Source organism: Mytilus galloprovincialis, chromosome 12, assembly GCF_965363235.1.
Source record: "Mytilus galloprovincialis chromosome 12, xbMytGall1.hap1.1, whole genome shotgun sequence".
NCBI lineage: Eukaryota > Metazoa > Mollusca > Bivalvia > Mytilida > Mytilidae > Mytilus > Mytilus galloprovincialis.
The window spans coordinates 51,820,375-51,841,022 of NC_134849.1; the positions used below are offsets into that span (position 1 = coordinate 51,820,375).

Below are 20,648 nucleotides of genomic sequence, written 5' to 3' on the forward strand. Positions count from 1 at the left end.
AATACGAAGATTACTTTGTGTTATCTCAAGTTCATATCTTAAGTTTGTTAAGATAAATGATTTGATGACAAGACAAGGCGATATGATAATCTTGTCCAACATGTAAATATTTGTTTTGAAATCTAGTGTACATCCAACTTGTGTGCCGTTTTATGTAAAGGCATATGTTGTCTTTCCTTCTTTAAAATCGCTTCATATTGTCGCCAGGACAAAACTTTCAAAAGTTGCAATTTCTTAGGAAAACCTTATATTTCAAATAATGTCTTTGCATGTAATACCAGGTTTTTTAGTATATACTATGCAATATGCTTTACTGTTAATCTTTCTATTCTAATTATGGATGTTATACTGAGTTAAACGGTAAGCTACCAGCTTTCAAACGATATTATTGTTTCTAGTATGTGTCATGTTATTATATGTGTACACTAAACAAATAGTTGTCTATAGTCTTCAAGATTAAATAGTACACGAATACGCACATTAATCTGGTTTTCATGCACACACATCGTACATAATACCCATTATGGTTTTATGCACACAGATCGTAGTCAATAATTAATCTTGTTTTATGCACAAATATTGTACTTTAATACTCAATCTAGTTTTATGCACACACATTGTACTTAATACAAACTGGTTTTATGCACATACCTTGTACTTAATACTCAATCTAGTTTTATGCACACAAATCGTTGTTAATATTCAATCTGGTTTTATGCACACAAATCGTTGTTAATATTCAATCTGGTTTTATGCACACAAATCGTAGTTAATATTCAATCTTGTTTTATGCACACACATTGCACTTAATACAAAATCTGGTTTTATGCACATACATTGTACTTAATACTCAGTCTGGTTTTATGCACACAAATCGTAGTTAATATTCAGTCTGGTTTTATACACACATTGTACGTAGTACTCAATCGGGTTTTATGCACACAAATCTTACTGAATACTCAATCTTGTTTTATGTCATATAGCAGAAGTGTAACATAGATCTGTGTTTGGTAATTATTAATTCATATAACTTGTACTGTCAAAATAATCCATTATACAGATTATGATACTTTCACAGCTATTCTTCAAGTTAGTAAATCTGTGACAATAAAGAACATGTCAGTAGACGTCAACGAATATTTAGAAAGCGTCCTAACTGATTTAGGGGTATGTGGAAAATTCCAGCTTCTGTTTTACTGTCTTGTTTATGGAAGCATGGTACCAGCTGCATTCAGTGTTCTGATGATGGCATTTGGTGGGCTAGAGCCAAATTGGTCATGTAACTGGTTGTCAAAGAATGGCCAGGTGGTAAATATTACATCTCAAATGATGTGCAAGCCAGATAATTCTACAACTGAAGCGGTTTGCTTTTCAAAGACATTTGATTCCTCCATGTCTACAATAGTTGATAAGGTAATTATATATCCGGCTTTTAGTGTGTCGATACTTCTTGCAGATCTTTCATGCTAAAAGCATTTGATAACAAATAACTGCATGTTGAAATGATGTCTTTTGAAATCGAAGGCCAAGCCTTTGGAATTATTTAAGAATCGAAACTTTTGGAAGGGGTATTCAATTAACCCTTTATCATTTTCACAAGTACAGTCATTTTCGCAGAGCATTTTAATCGTTAAAAATGTGTTTAACTGAGTGACAAATGCTTAAAAATGATCAAAAACGGACGAGAATGGCTATTCCGATTTTTAAAATTTTGAGCATAAACATATCTCCAGTTTAACAAGAAAGATATTCAAAATAAAATATCAAACAAAATTGTACACTTATATTGTCTTTCGATAAAATTCAATGCTTTTTTTCTCTGAATATCTTTCCTCGAAACATATTTAATATATAATACTTACATACATCCTATTACAACGTATAAATAAAACTGAAAATATAGTGTTCAGTATGAATACTGATATCAAACAGACTAATATATGGTGAATATCTTAGAGATGTTATTTTATGTATATGTATGTGTAATGATTTTTAATTTTCGTCATAAAAGGCCAAAATCAGTGGCGTTTTCATTCCTTCTTTTTTTAACTTAGAAATAATGTAAAAGTTTAGGTTTTCCAAAAGAATATTGCAACCTAACTTTTTTTACCCAATGTTAGTGTGTGCAAAAGAAATTTCAAATGCTGCATCATTAGGTAACATTGTTTTAAGTTTTGAAACAATTGCTGATGTGTGTTGATGCGACGAAACATTCAAATAGCTATTTGAAAATTTAGCTAGAATGACTAAAATGTTTTACTGTTTTTAAGTTTATTGTTACATCTAATATACAGTGGGACTTAACATGTGACAGAGAATGGATAATATCAACAATAACAACCATACAACTGGCAGGACTACTTTTTGGTGCATTCATGTCCGGTCAGATCGGCGATTTGTTCGGGAGAAAATCAACTTTTTTTGTTTCATTTATTATGCTTTTCACATTCAACCTCTTGGCAGCTTTTTCAGTAAGCTGGCAAATGTTTGCAGTTTTGAGATTTTTCATTGGAATTGCAAGTGGATGGTATTTGACAATTTACATTATAATTTTGGCTGAACTGACTTCTACTAAATATAGATCTGGTATAGTGGCATTTCCAGCTTGGCCAATAGGAACAATGATTTTTGGATTATTTTGCTGGATTTTACACGATTGGCAAAACATTCAGATTGCAACTGCTATTTTGTGTCTACCATGGCTGATTGGACATTGGTAAGAATGCATTTAAATGTAGGTTATATAGCAAAGTAGATGGATAATTGGCTGTGAACAGAAAAATGTAAATGAAGAACTAAAAGGATCAACATGACAACAAAAATTTGACACTTTACACAAACTTATTAGTGTAACTAGAATACAAGAGAAAAACTCGAAAATACCATTATACTATTTCTATATAAATCCTTGCTTCAATGTACGTACGAATATTGTATATATTGTGTTTTTTAGCTTTGTACCAGAAAGTTACAGATGGTTTGTGTCAAGAAATAAAGTCAACGAAGCTCACCAAGTTTTAATAAAAATTGCAAAACTAAATGGAAAACCACCACCAGATTTTGTTAAATTGTGTGACGTCATAGCTATGTCAAAGACCGAAAATACTAGAGATAGAAAACACACTGTTGTAGATATTTTGAAGACAAAACATCTTCTAAAAGACTCTTTACTTTTGAATGTTTGTTGGTAAGCGTACCATATCGTAAATGTATATCTGGATTATATTTCGTGTGTGCTTTATTTTCTCATTTCTAGTTCACTAGATTCACAGTAGACGAGAACACAGTAGGGAACTTTTGCCCTTCATATGTTTCATTTAAATGGTCAAAATCTCAAAGTCTATCCTACTTAAAATTGAATATTAGAGAGTCTAAATTATAAACTTATAATATAAAGTTTTACAATTTTACATATTTCCATAAAAACCGCGCTACATGTTGCTGTTAAGTGTAATTAGATACAAAGCAATTTTTTGTCAAATTTCGCATCAAAGGACATCGCTATCCTAAATAAATTAATTTTCAATGATATTAGAAAGATAATATGTATATATAATAACTTTGGGTTTTGATTTACAATTTGAATCTTGTTAAGTTTTTAGAATTAAATTAAGGAAATATTGGTCCTAGTTCTCCTTATCATCATCTCAAACACTTCAATGTCCATTAATATGCAATTGAAAAAAGCAAAATGAGCCTTGAGAAGTTGCATTCGCCCCTTCAAATGCCCTAAACACAAAACAAAATCTAACATGAAAATAAATTTATTTATAACACAAAGACAAACAACAGTATACAAAACACAACAGAGAGAACTAAAGACAAAAAGACGAACAACAGTATACAAAGCACAACAGAGAGAACTAAAGACAAAAAGACGAACAACAGTATACAAAACACAACATAGAAAACAAAAGACAAAAAGGCGAAAAACAGTATACAAAACACAACATAGAAAACAAAAGACAAAAAGACAAACAACAGTATACAAAACACAACATAGAAAACAAAAGACAAGAAGACAAACAACAGTATACAAAACACAACAGAGAGAACTAAAGACAAAAAGACAAACAGCAGTATACAAAACACAACATAGAAAACAAAAGACAAAAAGACGAACAACAGTATACAAAACATAACATAGAAAACAAAAGTCAAAAGACAAACAACAGTATACAAAGCACAACAGAGAGAACTAAAGATAACAAGACGAACAACAGTATACAAAACACAACATAGAAAACAAAAGACAAAAAGACGAACAACACTATACAAAACATAAAATAGAAAACAAAAGTCAAAAAGACGAACAACAGTATACAAAACATAACATAGAAAACAAAAGTCAAAAGACAAACAACAGTATACAAAACACAACATAGAAAACAAAAGACAAAAAGACGAACAACAGTATACAAAACATAACATAGAAAACAAAAGTCAAAAGACAAACAACAGTATACAAAGCACAACAGAGAGAACTAAAGATAACAAGACGAACAACAGTATACAAAACATAACATAGAAAACAAAAGACAAAAAGACGAACAACAGTATACAAAACATAACATAGAAAACAAAAGTCAAAAGACAAACAACAGTATACAAAACACAACATAGAAAACAAAAGACAAAAAGACGAACAACACTATACAAAACATAACATAGAAAACAAAAGGCAAAATGCAAAAAACAGTATACAAAGCACAACAGAGAGAACTAAAGACAACAAGACGAACAACAGTATACAAAACACAACATAGAAAACAAAAGACAAAAAGACAAACAACAGTATACAAAACACAACAGAGAGAACTAAAGACTGAGCAACACAAACCTCACCAAAAACCGGGGCCGAAGAGTAAGCAGATTCTGCTCTCATAAATTAATATTCATCCTTTATTTTATTTTTTGTTAATATTTAAAATGTATATTTCTTTTCAAGATCTAGAAAAAGTCAGCATTATTTCAGTTAAACTTTTTGACTTTTGTAAAATAAAACTGTGCAAGTCAAATTTGTATAATTGTTCCCTTTTTAATTCGTATTTTTTTATAATAGTTTTGAATATTACCTTTGAATATTGTACAATCTCTTATTTATAATGATTTTATGTGGATATTGTTATGTTTGCCATTATATTTATTTATTCTAGGATATCATGTGGATATGGATATTTTGCTATTTCTTTTGGTGTACAGCAGTTATCTGGAAATCTTTACCTAAATATAGTTCTTCTTGGACTTGTTGACGTAGTACAAATATTGGTGTCTTTTATAGCTAATAAGTAAGTGATGTATATGCCTTATATACACTGTAGTTTTCTTTATAAATAGTGTAGTTATTAAACCCAAAATTATAACAGTTCTGACACAACAAATGAAAACCATTCGACCTATTATATGCATTATTTATGTTCCGGACCATATGAGTATTTGGACCATACGCGTATGGTCATGACCATATGCGTATACTCATATGGTCCGACCATAGGCGTATGGTCCGACCGTACGCGTATGGTCGGACCATATGAGTATATACTCGTTTGGTTATAAACGGGCCGGACCATATGAGTATTTGGACCATATAGGTATATTTTTTCAATAATATGCATGAGAAAAAACTTTATAAAATAACAATGATTGCTACATGCAATTGTATTATTTACAATTCAAAAACATTAAATATTGATGTCAAAGTTAGTTTTCATCGCTAATTGTATTCTTGCATGGATGTGTAGGGTGACATTTACGTCCACACGGTACCATAGCTTTTCTTGGATCCTTGGTCATTCCGATGTGTCTACGGTGAAAAAGCTCTAGATCTCCAATATCGTAACATGACTGAAGTACATCATATCACCAGACAACTTTTAAAAAATAAACAAGTGTCCTTGCCGGTGACGTTATTCATATTTTTTTTTAAACAAAACACGTATAAGTATAAAAAATTAGGAATATTGCACTGCTAATGCTAATTATATTAATTTTCAAAAGTAAGCAATTTATTAGACTCTTTATCCTGTCGACCTTTAGGTCAGGTTATAGTATAACAGTTGACTTCTTTTGTAACAGTTCATAAAGATATTTTTGGAAGTCATCTTCCCAGGTCGACATTTTGCCATTTACTGGTAATAACATATCGGTAATGAAAAAAATGTGTTTACTATAGTTTTGACTAGTGATGAAATTTACTGTGTGTAACTGCTTATTTTATTTTGTTAATCTTGTTATTACTAATTTTTAATGAAAAAATGACCTTTGGTAGTGTTTTTTAATGACATGACAACTAGAAGGGTTATATAAAGAGGTAATCATAAATGTACCTCTTAATTACCCCGACCATACGCGTATGTACCCATATGATCATGACCATACGCGTATGGTCCAAATACGCATATGGTCCGGAACATTTATAAACAAATACACTTGGTAATGTCTACATAACGGTGTACATAACTTTAATAAGTATATTTGTTATTTATATGCATATAACAGAAGAAAAAGCTTAACACTAACTCAATATATGAAAAAATATGACTAGTACATGCAAATAAAAGTCCGTACATAGTTAACAAGAATCACCGGGAACAAATTATATAGTAATATATGAATGTCACACTAAGAACAGATTTCGGTTGACATAGCACATTTCAACCTGCAAAGAAACGATATCAAGGGCAACATATTTGTTTTCCTTTATTTGAACACTTCATTTTCGTAATTGTATCTTGTTTTTAAATCCAAATTCAGAGAAGTTTGTTTTCACTAACTTCGTGCTAAAATGTGTACGCGCAAGACCAACTTGTCCCTGAATATTTAAGAAATTGACACCATAAAGGAGCGTGGTTTGATGACCAGAATGGAGTCGACCCTCTCAGAATTTTTTACCTTTACTATCAGAACGATTTTCCCTTATACTGTTTAGTCATTTAAATACTATTTTACAATGTACTAGTACTTTCTTTTTTAGGATTGGTAGGAAGAGAACTACTTTTATATTCTTTGCAGTTGCAGGAATAACAGGAATTGTTGTTGGAATTCTACAATTTCTAGGTATAGTATATAATTTGTTGTAGTATGTTGTAAATCTTTCAATATTTAAAGCAAATGCTTAAATTCATTATATTCTACTCTTTCTTAAACATCCGTCGCTGTATCTCTAACTTTGCATATTAAAGATCGTTAGATCCTTTATGGATAATGTTCTTTATTTTTTTTTTACACCTACCAAGTTTGCTTTGCATATACTATGTCAAAAAAGGTTTGGTCTCTCTTAAGTGACAATCTTTTATTAAAAATTAATATAATACAGTTTACTATCTTATGTAATAGCTACAGTAATTATATTTTTAGATCTAAACAATAAAGGACAATTGGTAAATGGTTTTGCCTTTACGTCTAAAATGTGTGTTAATTCGGGATGGATTTCCCTCATCATCCTTACGTCTGAGATATATCCAACAGTTGTCAGGTATTATCAGAAACACGTCTTAACAATTCCAATAGTTTATGCAAGTATGTTATTGAATTTATTAGCATCATGGCAACCAGAATGTTTATATATGTATAAACCAGTTTGATGAAGTCACTAATGTGAATTTCTACACAGGCGAAATATTTCTGTAAGTGTTCTTGAAATGTTTAACATAATTTTTGGTGCATTGTTTTTTAATTATAAAAAAAGGCTATTTTTACGAAGTTTATTGATGTGTACTCAGATATTTAACATAAAGTCCTCTCGACTTTTTATTAATTGTGACTGAACTGTTTAGTTCACACATCAACAATCTCCTTCAAATAACCTGAATTACTTTGATAAAAAAAAACATGAGTAGTCGGGTTGTTTTCTGGATTAATCTTCACGTGGAACGATAAAACCCCCAATATTTGAAAGCCAGAGGTGTTCAAGTTAAAAAAAACGTAGAAACGTTAGCCACTACATGACTAAAAAGGACCTAAATGAATAGCCAAATTCATCTTAGGACAGGTGTGCCTGAGGAATAAATGAATGTTAGAATGATGTAACAAAAATTTATTAACATTTGAATATGTGTTTCATAGTTTTAATTGAAATCTTTTGAAAACTGGATGGGTCTTAATTGACAGCAATCGGAGCAAAAACTGTTCACCAACATTCGAAGTTCACGTAAATGTTAGTTGATGCAAACAAACTCATCATATATACCAGGACTAAATTTAGTATATACGGCAGACGCGCGTTTCGTCTACAAAAGACTCATCAGTGACGCTCGAATCAAAAACAGTTAAAAAGGCCAAATAAAGTACGAAGTTGAAGAGCATTAAGGACCAAAATTCCTAAAAGTTTTGCCAAATACAGCTAAGGTAATCTGTGCATGAGGTAGAAAAGCCTTAGTATTATATAAGGGATATAGTTACGATACTGTTGTCAGGTCATTAAAGATTGCATATTTTGGCGTTAATATTGATTCACTTATAGGGTCTTTGCATCGGAACTAAACACATTTATTCAAAAACCAGTTGTTGGCATGACACGGGTTATGTTCTTCTCATATATGTTATGATGGTATGATACTAAACCCCTAACGGGAAGGATTGTGCCTGATGTTCATATGATGAAATCATAATCTTTCAGTCAGTTTAATTGAAGTCTGGAGCTGGCATGTCAGTTAACTGCTAGTAGTCTGTTGTTATTTATGTATTATTGTCATTTTGTTTTTTTTTTTTTCTTTGGTTACATCTTCTGACATCAGACTCGGACTTCTCTTGAACTGAATTTTAATGTACGTATTGTTATGCGTTTACTTTTCTACATTGGCTGGAGGTATAGGGGAAGGGTTGAGATCTCACAAACATGTTTAACCCCGCCGCATTTTTGCGCCTGTCCCAAGTCAGGAGCCTCTGGCCTTTGTTAGTCTTGTATTATTTTAATTTTAGTTTCTTGTGTACAATTTTGAAATTAGTATGGCGTTCATTATCACTGAACTAGTATATATTTGTTTAGGGGCCAGTTGAAGGACGCCTCCGGGTGCGGGAATTTCTCGCTTCATTGAAGACCTGTTGGTGACCTTTTGCTGTTGTTTTTTTCTATGGTCGGGTTGTTGTCTCTTTGGCACATTCCCCATTTCCATTCTCAATTTTATTTCCAAAATTTCAAAAATTTGTAAACAGTAAATTTATAAATATAACCATATCAATGACAATTCATGTCAGCACAAAAAGTGCTGACTACTGGGCTTGTGATACCCTCGGGGAAATAAATCTCCACCAGCAGTGGCATCGACCCAGTGGTTGTAAATAAACTCATCATAGATACCAGGACTAAATTTAGTATACACGCCAGACGCGCATTTCGTCTACAAAAGACTCATCAGTGACGCTCGGATCCAAAACAGTTAAAAGGGCCAAATAGTTCTTTAGTGTAGGTTTCTCAGTAATACCTTCATATTGCTTACTATATAACGAGAGATTCCTTCTATAAAGGAAAGATGATTGTGGCTTAAATTTCAAGTTTCAAATGACAAATTTGAACAAATACATTACATTCAACTTCCTTCATTTGGAATCGTATGAACTACAACCGTTGTTCTTCAAGTACTAGTATCTATTCATCAGCTTTGATGAATCACTGTCTGAGTTGGACAAATGTTGTATGGATTATTTATTTAGTATTCCATATACCTTTTTGTTAAATTTGTTCACTTTATTACTTTATTTTTTATTATTTATCTATATTCCATATACCTTTTTGTTCAATTTGTTCACTTTATTACTTTATTTTTGTCAACTTTATCATTACAGAAATGTAGGTTTCGGTCTGAACAATTCTGTAGCACGTGTAGGTGCAATGACAGCGCCACAGCTAGTATTCGCAGTAAGTAGTTTCGTATGAGTATAAAAACATCAAATGTACCGTATTTCAAGGTATTTACCAAACAAAAAGTCCATATTGGCTTGATAAAAATATATTTCTTTTTTAGGGAAAAATTCTAAAACGCTCCTTAAATTAAAAATTCATGACATTGCGTGGTAAAGTCAATTTTGTCGTTCATATCTTTTATTGTGTTTTAACCGCGTTTTTAAACTTACTAATAAATGAATTACCAAAAGCTGTCAGCATATATTAGTAGTGTAATATATTATGTTGATCCCTCGCCGCAAAATATTATATTTTTTCAGAGGCGGCGTATAGCAAATACCAATCAATCAATTATTCCATATCGTGTTTACCATCCATCAATTTCCTCACTCATTTTGGGACACTGCAAAAAATCTCATTAGAGGTAATAAGATGATCCTGAAATAATTTATCTCAGAATTAACCTCTGTGCATTGTTTAGCGAAATACTGAACAAGTGGACTTGTTTTATGTTTAATGCTAATGTAGAATTTCTCTTGTGGATGAAGATTGATGACACTACTATTAGAGTCAATGAGCAGAACACAACCAACTAAGAAAGAATGATGCAAAGACATTGTATATAATAAATAGTATTGAAGCGGTATTAGCTGTCAAATTCATTATATTTAAAACATACTAAAACGTATATCCAATATTACAAAAAAGTATAAAATAAACAATCATCAATGCATGAAGTCTATTAAATGTTTCAGCATTTCATGTGTATTTTACACTTTCAATGTTGACGTTCTCTTCCTTTTAATAGCTAAACGAATCTAGTACATGCGTAACCCATCTCCAGCTATGGAGTTAAATTGAAGGATACATGAAAAGGGTTCCTATAATTTTTAACTTTTTATACATTGTGACTTGGATGGAGAGTTGTCTCGTTGGCACTCATACCACATCTTCTTATTTATCTCAATTAGGTTAAATTATTGACTTGCAAGTAAATACAACAACAGCGATGTTTTTGAGCTTATTTTTTAAATTTAGACAAGACTAACTGTTAATAACGAAATATTATTTTAAAATTTCACTTTTATCAGTACTTTAAACAAAAAGAATCGTATTTTAATTTTTTGTCTAAATCGTTGCATGTGCCCTTTTAAGTAGTTTTGCCTTTGTATAGATTATAAGAATGACTGTTTTCGAAAATATATCTGTGTTGCCTGTTTTTGACTTGGGAATGGCACTGGAAAGATTAGTAGAATCATACTATTTGTCCTTTTTGTATAGAGTGAACATTTTATATTTCAGAGTAAACATATGCCAGGACTATCTTACTTACTGCTTGGAGGATTGTTCCTTCTTTCTTGCATCTGTTTAGTTTTTTTACCAGAGACGAATAGGAAAGCTTTGAAAGACACCATAGACGAGAACGAAGAGCTATAAATAAAATGTTTGTACTATATCATGTTTAACGACGGGGGTAAAGGGTTATTTTCGTACAACGTGATCGCCGTTTTTTATTTCACATTCAAAAGAGGGACGAAAGATACCAAAGGGACAGTCAAACTCATAAATCTAAAACAAACTGACAACGCCATGGCTAAAAATGAAAAAGACAAACAGAAAAACAATAGTACACATGACACAACATAGAAAACTAAAGAATAAACAACACGAACCCCACTATAATGTTATATATGTTTTTACTTTTTTTATTTGACGTTCAGTCGTGCAAGACAGGTGCCTCGTTTAACGTGTTCTGCTAGTTTAATTTTACGTGGATCGTGATTTTTAAATGCTTACTTTGCGTGCTCGGTATTTTTCAAATAAATTTCGAACACTAGGCAGGGATCGTCAAGAAAAAAATTGATTGAATTTTGTTTTTTGATAAAGCTGAAAAGCCTATGATGTTGTTCTTTTATTTGCATGTTAAAAGTTAAGAAGATCGTTAAATACTTTTTTTAAAAGCCGTAAACCATTTATATTGTAAATGTGTATACTTAATCGGGAATATTAAGTAAAACAGAGAGTTTATATATACAAGAGGACAGTGACTCAGTCATAACAAAGTCTTTATTTTTTGTGCAACGTTCATGACATAAATTATTTCACGTTCAACGTGAAATTATGTCTTATTTCACGTTTTTTTTTCGTGCAAGCACCCCCCTTTACCACCCTCTTTAACTGTTAGAATCAAATAAGCAATGGAACGTGTCAAGATGTAAAATTGTTGTTCTCTACATTTGGAAGATTTAACATGATTATGTTATGCCGATCAGCAGTGTGTCAAAGAGACCACACAAAATCAGTGAAAACAAGATTTAGTGTGAGCTACCGTTAACTTATTTATATGATGCATGCATAGCTGGAGATGTTTATCCTGTCGACACATCCGGTCTCGTCCATTCTTGAGTTCCTGAATTTACCTTAACTTTCATTTGTTAGGTTTGGCGCTTTAAAACCAGGTTCAATCCACCATTTTCTTTATTTGAAAATGCCTGTACCAAGTCATCAATATGACAGTTGTTTTCCATTCGTTTGGTGTGTTTTATCATTTGGTTTTGCCATTTGATTAGGGACTTTCCGTTTTGAATTTTCCTCGGAGTTCAGTATTTTTGTGATTTTACTTTTTGTTACCTTATTTGTATATTCTTAATCTAATTGTGACATTGGAACATCGGTGAACTACTGTTATCTAAATTGAAATTCCGTTCTTTCTTTTGAGTGAAGGATATACGGATATACATGTACCAAACAATGTGAAACCAGACAACAATAAAGAAAAAAGCAAACGACATTTTGACCTTTGTATCAAATATCAAAAAGCTATAATTTGTAGTTGGTAAGAAAAAAAATGCAACGCATTTGTTGTCTTTTTCAATAACAGTATATCAAATAAGCGCTTTTCTGGGTTTTACCCTTATCAGGAAGGCCCAAAATATGAAAGTTAATGAAATATACAGAAAGTTCTTGAATACGTGTTGAGCTTTATATTCAATATAAAGAATAGAAAGAACGTGGCAAACAGGAAGTTGATAAGATTTAAACATCTACATAACCTGGTAAAACTATTGTATTTGGCAAAACCTTTCGGAAGTGTGGTCCTCAATGCCCTTCAACTTCGTATATTATTTTGCCTTTAAAAGTGATTCTATCATCACTGATAGTCTTTTATAAACAAAACGCGAGTCTGGCGTACAATATTTGATCCTGGTATCTATGATGAGTTATTACTAATATAAAGCTTGGTACGATGTATCATGAAGCTCTGATCTGCAGTTGCTTCAAAAAATAGGAATCCTGTCTTATTCGTGAACAAAAATGCATCGAAGAGTAAAATAACAAAAATACCGAACTCCAAGGAAAATTCAAAACGGAAAGTCTTTTAACAAATGACAAAATCAAAGGCTCAAACGCATAACACATTTTTTGTAAAACGAATGGAAAACAACTGTACTATTACTGACTTTGTACAGGAATTTCCCTATGTAGAAAATTGTGCAAAAGATTTGTTTATCAAATTCAATAATCTGTACAATTATGCAATTTTTACAAATTTTTGCAATAATATTTTATTTATTACGTAAATTATAGAATTAAGCTTAATGAAAGATGAATGCATGCAAACAAAAATTTGATACACTGCTAATGTAAAACAAAAGTATAAAACAGTGTAAATTTTTGGCAAGAAATAGCCTTTTGTCATATGATCTGTATGGCGTCTCAATATTTCCACATATAACGTCGATTTTATTTAAATGATACATTCACCGAGTAAAACTTTGCATCGTTCAATGCAGTGTCACCGTGGTTGAATACTGACATTAAGTCCAAAAAACTGCTAATCCTTTAGGACATATTTGAATCCAAGGCCTATACGTTCCCTAAAATCATGACCCCCAATACTGTGACTTCTGCGTCATTGTTTATGTTTCGACATCTGAACCGGTCATAATATGCCGCCGTTTTATCTACCTAAAATTATCCTCCAATTCCCTCGGTTTGTACCACTAAATAGTATGCTTATTAATTAAATGAAAACGCACATATTTGTTTTACTATTAAAAAACATTCAATTGAAATCCGCATTTTAGTTATATTTTGTTTTTGTATTTTTGTATTTTTTTTGTATTAATGCTATCCTTTCAGGATCATTGTATCCTAAAGTTTTATATTTTTGTGAAGTGAAAGCATATTTATGCAGTGCATCTATGTAAATTTTGATGTAAAATGTCAACCCTAAATTCAACTCAACGCAACTGCAAAACATGAATTTGCTAATCCGACAACAGAGTTTAGACAAGGAAAATTGTCTTAAAATTTATGAGTTAAAATGTCGGATATTGAGTTTAAAAATTGCCAATAGAAACAGAACTGGAACTCGATATTTAACTCATGTATGTGAAGTGAAGCTTTTCTGTTGGAAAAACATAAGAAATAAGGATAATTTATTTATATGTATATGAATGACGTTTGATTGAACGGACAATGATAAGACTATTTGCTCTTTTAACACGATGGTGAAGGTTTACAATTGTATAAATATTTGTGAAAAAATATTCCCTTTTTCATATAATACAGAACAAATCGAGCTACACCAAAGCTTTATACCATTCAAAAAATGTTCCAAAGTGAACTTGTAAACTATAAAATTCTTTTAATCATATGAGTTTCTTTTTTCTACTTACGATATGAATATGTATGTTAGCTGGATTGATCATTTTAGCGTAGCTATATATAACATTCTAGCATATAACTATATGGAGGTTATTCCATAAAATAACAGTGTCATCTTCGGTTTTATCACATAACGTTTTTCTTAATCCTAAAGATTGTAAATAACATAAGCAACACGACGGGTGCCACTTATAGAGCAGGATCTGCTTATCCTTTCAAAGCATTTGAGATCCCCCAGGGTTCTTGGTGGGATTCGTGCAACTCCGAAACAGTGGTGACGTTGCTTCGCTAAAAGTGAACGTAGCGTATTAAAGAGGACGTAACCGCTGTTTCGGAGTTCGGGGTTCGTGTTGTTCAATCTTCAATAACCAATGATCAGGTAAAGTCGTAATTTGAAAAAAGAAAACCAAACAATAAACGGTTGGGCACCATCATGGACAAATAGTTTTATTGATTGATGCGTGTTTATTTAAGGTCAAGTGGCAAATTAAAACAATATATAGAGTCTGCGAAGTCAGTCATTGGATGAAGAATGGAAATTTAGACTGTATTGGAAAACTAAGGTACAAAATGTATGTACGTGCACACGGCATCATTGGCAAGCATACCACATCCTTCTAATTTTATATATTACGCCAAAATTAAGACCTTTCATGCTATTTCCTTCATCAAAAATAACATTTTGTTTGGCCTACTTGTTAGAACTCATTCAAAAATATAAAGCTTGAATATTTTAACACGTCAGATTTGCGTTTGACAACTTTTGATGCATCATTTGAGCTTAAATCAAAAACATTGGATAGCAATTGAAATTCTACGTTAAACGATCATTGTTAACCAAAAAGTGGTGCGAAATCAATTGACGTATAACTGAGTTTTTACTTCCGCATAACCGCTCAGTATTAACTGGTTCATAGTGTCATTCTTATGTTTTATATGTCGAGCTGGAAAATATGAGTACCTACTAGACTTGTTATTTTATATCAATATCCATGCTCTATGTCGGATACCTTGTCAGGTTTTTGTATTAGTCAAATGATAATGTGTTTTTTTTTAAAGGATCATATTGACGGTGGATCTTTTGGTATTTCGTTTTAATCTATAATAATTCCCAGTATGTCCAGACCTATACATTTAGTATAGACTGTATTAGGCTTGATGACTTCATTTTTCTGTCAACGAAGTTTAACGTTGACAAAAATTGTACCCGTGTAATATAAGCCCAAATTTTAAAATCCGTTTAGTTTAAACAATATGTTATTAATCAAAAGTGTACAAAATACAAAATAGAATTACTGGGATTCGGAAACAAGAAGAACTTATATAAATCCGTTTTAATGTGCTTCTCATTAGCAGGATGAAGATACGGAAAATAAGACGAGGTTCGATTACCATTTGGGAGAACTATAATTTCATTTGAACTTTCCGAATTAAAATAACTCTTTATACATTTCGTGCGTTTGAAGTGCTAAAAGCGTGGAATGTATATATGCGTAGATTTGTTAGATCAGGCCTTGCGGTCATAAAACTTTCGAGCACGATTTTTGTACTCAGACTCGAGAATCAACCAATCTAAATGCTGGATTTCATGTTTCGAGCATGATTTGTGTGCTCCAAGCACTGAGCAAAGTTTTATAACTTCAACCCCAGGTCAACTTTGCCTGATTGGCTATGTTGTTTTTAGGGGTTTTTTAAGAGTGGATATTTCTAAATTATTAGTATGGTCAATATATATGATATGAGACTTAACCCATACAAATAGTGTTTTCGACAATAGATATGACATGAGATCATACCAACAAAACTAGTGTTTTAGACAAAAGACATGGCATGAGACGTAAGCCACACAAATAGTGTTTATACCACAGACATGACATGAGACCTTACCCACACAAATTGTGTATTTGACAATAGACATGACTTAAGACATTATCCACACAAATAGTTTTATAAACAATACACATGACATGCGACTTAACCCAGACAAACAGTGTGATAGATAATAGACATGACATGAGACCTTACCCACACACACACAGTGTTTTAGACAATAAACATGACATGAGACCTTACGTCCACAAATAGTGTTTTAGACAATATACATGCCATGAAACATTACCAGCACAAATAGAGTTTTATACAAAATACATGACATGCGACCTTACCCACACAAAAAGTGTTTTAGACAATAAACATGACTTAAGACATTATCTACACAAAATAGTGTTTAGACAATAAATATGACATGAGATTTAACCCATACAAATAGTGTTTTCGACAATAGATATGACATGAGATCATACCCAACAAACAGTGTTTTAGACAATAAACATGACATGAAACCTTACGTCCTCAAAGAGAGTTTAAGATAATAGACATGCCATGAAACATTATCAGCACAAACAGAGATTTAGACAATATGCATGCCATCAAACATTATCAGCACAAATAGAGATTTAGACAATATACATGCCATCAAACATTATCAGCACAAACAGAGATTTAGACAATATGCATGCCATCAAACATTATCAACACAAATAGAGATTTAGACAATATACATGCCATGATACATTGTCCGCACAAATAGAGATTTAGACAATATACATGCCATCAAACATTATCAGCACAAATAGAGATTTAGACAATATACATGCCATGAAACATTGTCCGCACAAATAGAGATTTAGACAATATACATGCCATCAAACATTATCAGCACAAACAGAGATTTAGACAATATACATGCCATCAAACATTGTCCGCACAAATAGAGATTTATACAATAGATATGCCATCAAACATTGTCCACACAAATAGAGATTTAGACAATATACATGCCATCAAACATTGTCCGCACAAATAGAGATTTAGACAATAGACATGCCATGAAATATTGTCCGCACAAATAGAGATTTATAGAGTAGACATGCCATCAAACATTGTCCACACAAATAGAGATTTAGACAATATACATGCCATCAAACATTGTCCGCACAAATAGAGATTTAGACAATATACATGCCATCAAACACTGTCCGCACAAACAGAGATTTAGACAATAGACATGCCATCAAACAATGTCCGCACAAAGAGAGATTTAGACAATATGCATGCCATCAAACATTGTCCGCACAAACAGAGATTTAGACAATAGACATACCATCTAACATTGTCCGCACAAATAGAGATTTAGACAATATACATGCCATCAAACATTGTCCGCACAAATAGAGATTTAGACAATATACATGCCATCAAACATTATCCGCACAAATAGAGTTTTAGACAAAAGACATGACATGCGACCCAACCCACACAAATATTTTACTAAAGATTAACAATTTTGTAATATACATCTTTCCTTTGAGCCAAAACATTGAGTTTAATCATAATACTTATATTCCAATAAGTTACTATCGAATTTACAGATATTCCAAAATATAATAAATATTTCAACATCTGAGAAAAAAAAACTTTCTGAAAATCTGCTGAATGCATAATACTTTTCGATTCTCGAATTCAAATAGCCCAAAGGTGTACTTATCATACCTTCCCTTTTCATTTGTGACTTTATGGATATTAATTCCTCTAAATATGTTTCTGTTTTTCTTTCTTCATGCAATCCTGCACAAATATACTTTATGGTTAAAATAATTAATGTGAAAGGCATCTCGGGGTCGGCATTATGACAATTACTTAATCATGAGTAAACTAAAATGTGATTTTGATACAAACTGAGACAAAAAACACATATGGAGCAGGATTTTCTTACCCTTTCGGGACAACCGAGATCACCAACTTTTTTTTTTTTTTTTTTTTTTTGTAGGATATGTGCTGCTTAGTTTTTGGTTTCTATGATATGTGTTAAATACTGTTGTTTGTCTTTCGGTCGTTTTTGGGAAGTTTACTATAGCAATACTTTCCTAAGGTGTCGGCCTCAAACTTCCGGTGACGAACTTTCGCAAATGTTCTGCTCCAAGATAATGTAGTACTAGCGTTTAAATACTGTTTCTAGGAAGATGCTTGGGAAATGTTGGACCTTTTGAAAAGTTTACAGCTTGAATAAAAAAAGGAATGAATGTCCACCGACAGATCAGGTGAATTTAACATCATTTTGAAAATAGGTATCACTCGAGACTACTGTAACAGTTATAGTAGTTTCAAGTATCACAAACACTACTTCGCGGATTTGCCATGCGCTGAAGAGAAAATCAAAAGAAATCTACGCGAGACATCGTTTCATTCATGAATATGTCATGAATGAACATTTTCCCGCGCAATTTGCACTACGTACGATATCTTCAATTTTTTTTTATTAAATATAAAGTAAAAGCCCGAGTGTATCAAAAGAATCCCGTATGCTGACATTACATGTTTATATTTTGACCAAGCCGTCGGATAATTGACAAGATTAATAATTTGATTGAACAATTATACACAGGTGACAGAAATACTCGATAATCATATGGCTTATGTCACACGCCAAGGATGAGTAAAGGTAAATTCTGGCTATGATAGAAAGATGTTTGTTTTTGTCAAAACATCGATCGGAAGGTTTTGATGCCAAAAACATTTGAACACTTTTAAATTCCGCTATTTAAATACTAGCTATTTCACCCTCCAAAATGGGTATTAGGACCTTTTCTAGTCCAGCATGCCAAGGCCGTAACTAGGCATATTATTTTAGTGAGGCAAAATAATTGAGCCGAGCGAAGCGAGGCGAAATTTTTTTTTGGAGGGTATGAAATGAATGGTGCAAAATCCTGCATTCTAGTCATTTCCAGAGATTTTGACAATGTTTTAAATTTGGACACTTTTTATATAAATTTTTCATATTTAAAGACTTTTACTAACACCAAATTTTTAACAACTTTATTTAAATTTATATGTTAGATAATGATCCAAATATCAATTTGTGTCTGTTGTCAGAACAAACATCGATTCAGTAGAGTTTGCCAATTTTTCTTCTAAGGCCGGTTTCGTCAAATCGTTTCAGTATATTTGGTCTGTTGACATACTTATCGCGATAAACATGGAGCATGCCAAGACTGCACAATCTCTCGCCACTTATGCATGCTCTTTTCCAAGTTTTCAGTCGCTTCAGGGCAGTCTGTTTCTAGCGGTAGCACACTATCATCAACACAATAATCGTTGTCCTCTTCCAATTCCTTCTCCATCAGCAATTCGGTAGCAGCATCGGTAGTAACAGTTTTGTTTGCAAAAGGGAATTAAGCTTTCCTGTAAGCACCATCATACAGTCGCAGTTACAAAATATTAAACTCGCTTTTATGCTACCATAGAGTTAACAAATTAGGGATAGAATAAGATAAGATACATGAATATGATTCTATCTATCTATCTATCCGGGAGTTTACGACGTTTACATGTAGTTCCGTAATTTAAAATTATTTCTTGAAATAGTCGATGGTATTTTAGTTCCAGAATCTATACAAATTTTGGGGTTAGGGGTTCGGGGTTTATACGATTCTGAAACCGCGAATATAAAAACACGAAATTCCGAAGTCCCGAATAAGTAAAGACAAAATCCCGTTTAAAAGATTTTACTTTTCTTCAATAAATTTTAAATTGGAACATGGAATGTTCTTTCAATTTTTAAGGTTAAGGAAACATGGATAAAAACTAATCCATGTATGTTTCATATTATTTATATTTTATTTATCTGTAACGAGAAAGATTAAAGTTGGTGAAACAGAGAAATGAATACGCAGACAGGATTGTACCCTTGCGATGCCCAGTACTTGATTTGTCAGTTTATTTATCGTTTTTTGGATTAGTTCTAATGAAGTTATATTCAATACTCAGACTCTGTTCACAAAAAAATAGTTTACTAGAATTATTCCTTCTTTACCTTCAGTATCGCTTTTCCTTTTTCTGCAAGAGCCTGTTTTTAACCAGAGATTCATGATGCTTATCGTTACTAGGTTAATGTAATCGAGAAACATCACTTGTTGAGATGCTGAGTTATATCCAGGAAGAATCATTAAAAAGGAATGATGACAAGTTATAGAAATTAAGGTTGAGACAGAACAACAAATGACTATTATATTTATATATATATATAAAAAAAAATCTGTGTCGAAATTTTAGTGAGGCAATTGCCTCACTTGCCTCA

General features: G+C 32.1%; 1 protein-coding gene across 4 annotated transcripts; it reads left to right on the forward strand.

Moving 5' to 3' along the window:
- Nucleotides 1-54: 54 nt before the first annotated feature.
- LOC143054188 (solute carrier family 22 member 6-A-like) lies at nucleotides 55-11,740 on the forward strand. 4 transcript variants are annotated; one of them, XM_076227104.1, is made up of 9 exons: nucleotides 55-102; nucleotides 1,079-1,413; nucleotides 2,271-2,716; nucleotides 2,954-3,187; nucleotides 5,157-5,288; nucleotides 6,974-7,056; nucleotides 7,357-7,474; nucleotides 9,784-9,856; nucleotides 11,144-11,740. In XM_076227104.1, the coding sequence occupies exons 2-9, from the start codon at nucleotides 1,117-1,119 to the stop codon at nucleotides 11,276-11,278; spliced, it is 1,518 nt and encodes a 505-aa protein (XP_076083219.1). In that variant the 5' UTR covers nucleotides 55-102; nucleotides 1,079-1,116; the 3' UTR covers nucleotides 11,279-11,740. The 4 variants fall into 4 exon arrangements, with proteins under 4 accessions (XP_076083219.1, XP_076083218.1, XP_076083220.1 ...); XM_076227103.1 differs by lacking the exon at nucleotides 55-102 and adding an exon at nucleotides 115-360; XM_076227105.1 differs by lacking the exon at nucleotides 55-102 and adding an exon at nucleotides 115-360 and having other exon boundaries at nucleotides 2,295-2,716.
- Nucleotides 11,741-20,648: the final 8,908 nt, after the last annotated feature.

Excerpts from the sequence above, each read along its gene's own strand:
- LOC143054188 (XM_076227104.1), top strand. The coding sequence starts at position 1,117 with ATGTCAGTAGACGTCAACGAATATTTAGAAAGCGTCCTAACTGATTTA. Across the intron at positions 1,414-2,270 it reads TGTCTACAATAGTTGATAAG|TTTATTGTTACATCTAATAT; the intron begins GTAATTATATAT and ends ACTGTTTTTAAG. Across the intron at positions 7,057-7,356 it reads TGGAATTCTACAATTTCTAG|ATCTAAACAATAAAGGACAA; the intron begins GTATAGTATATA and ends TTATATTTTTAG.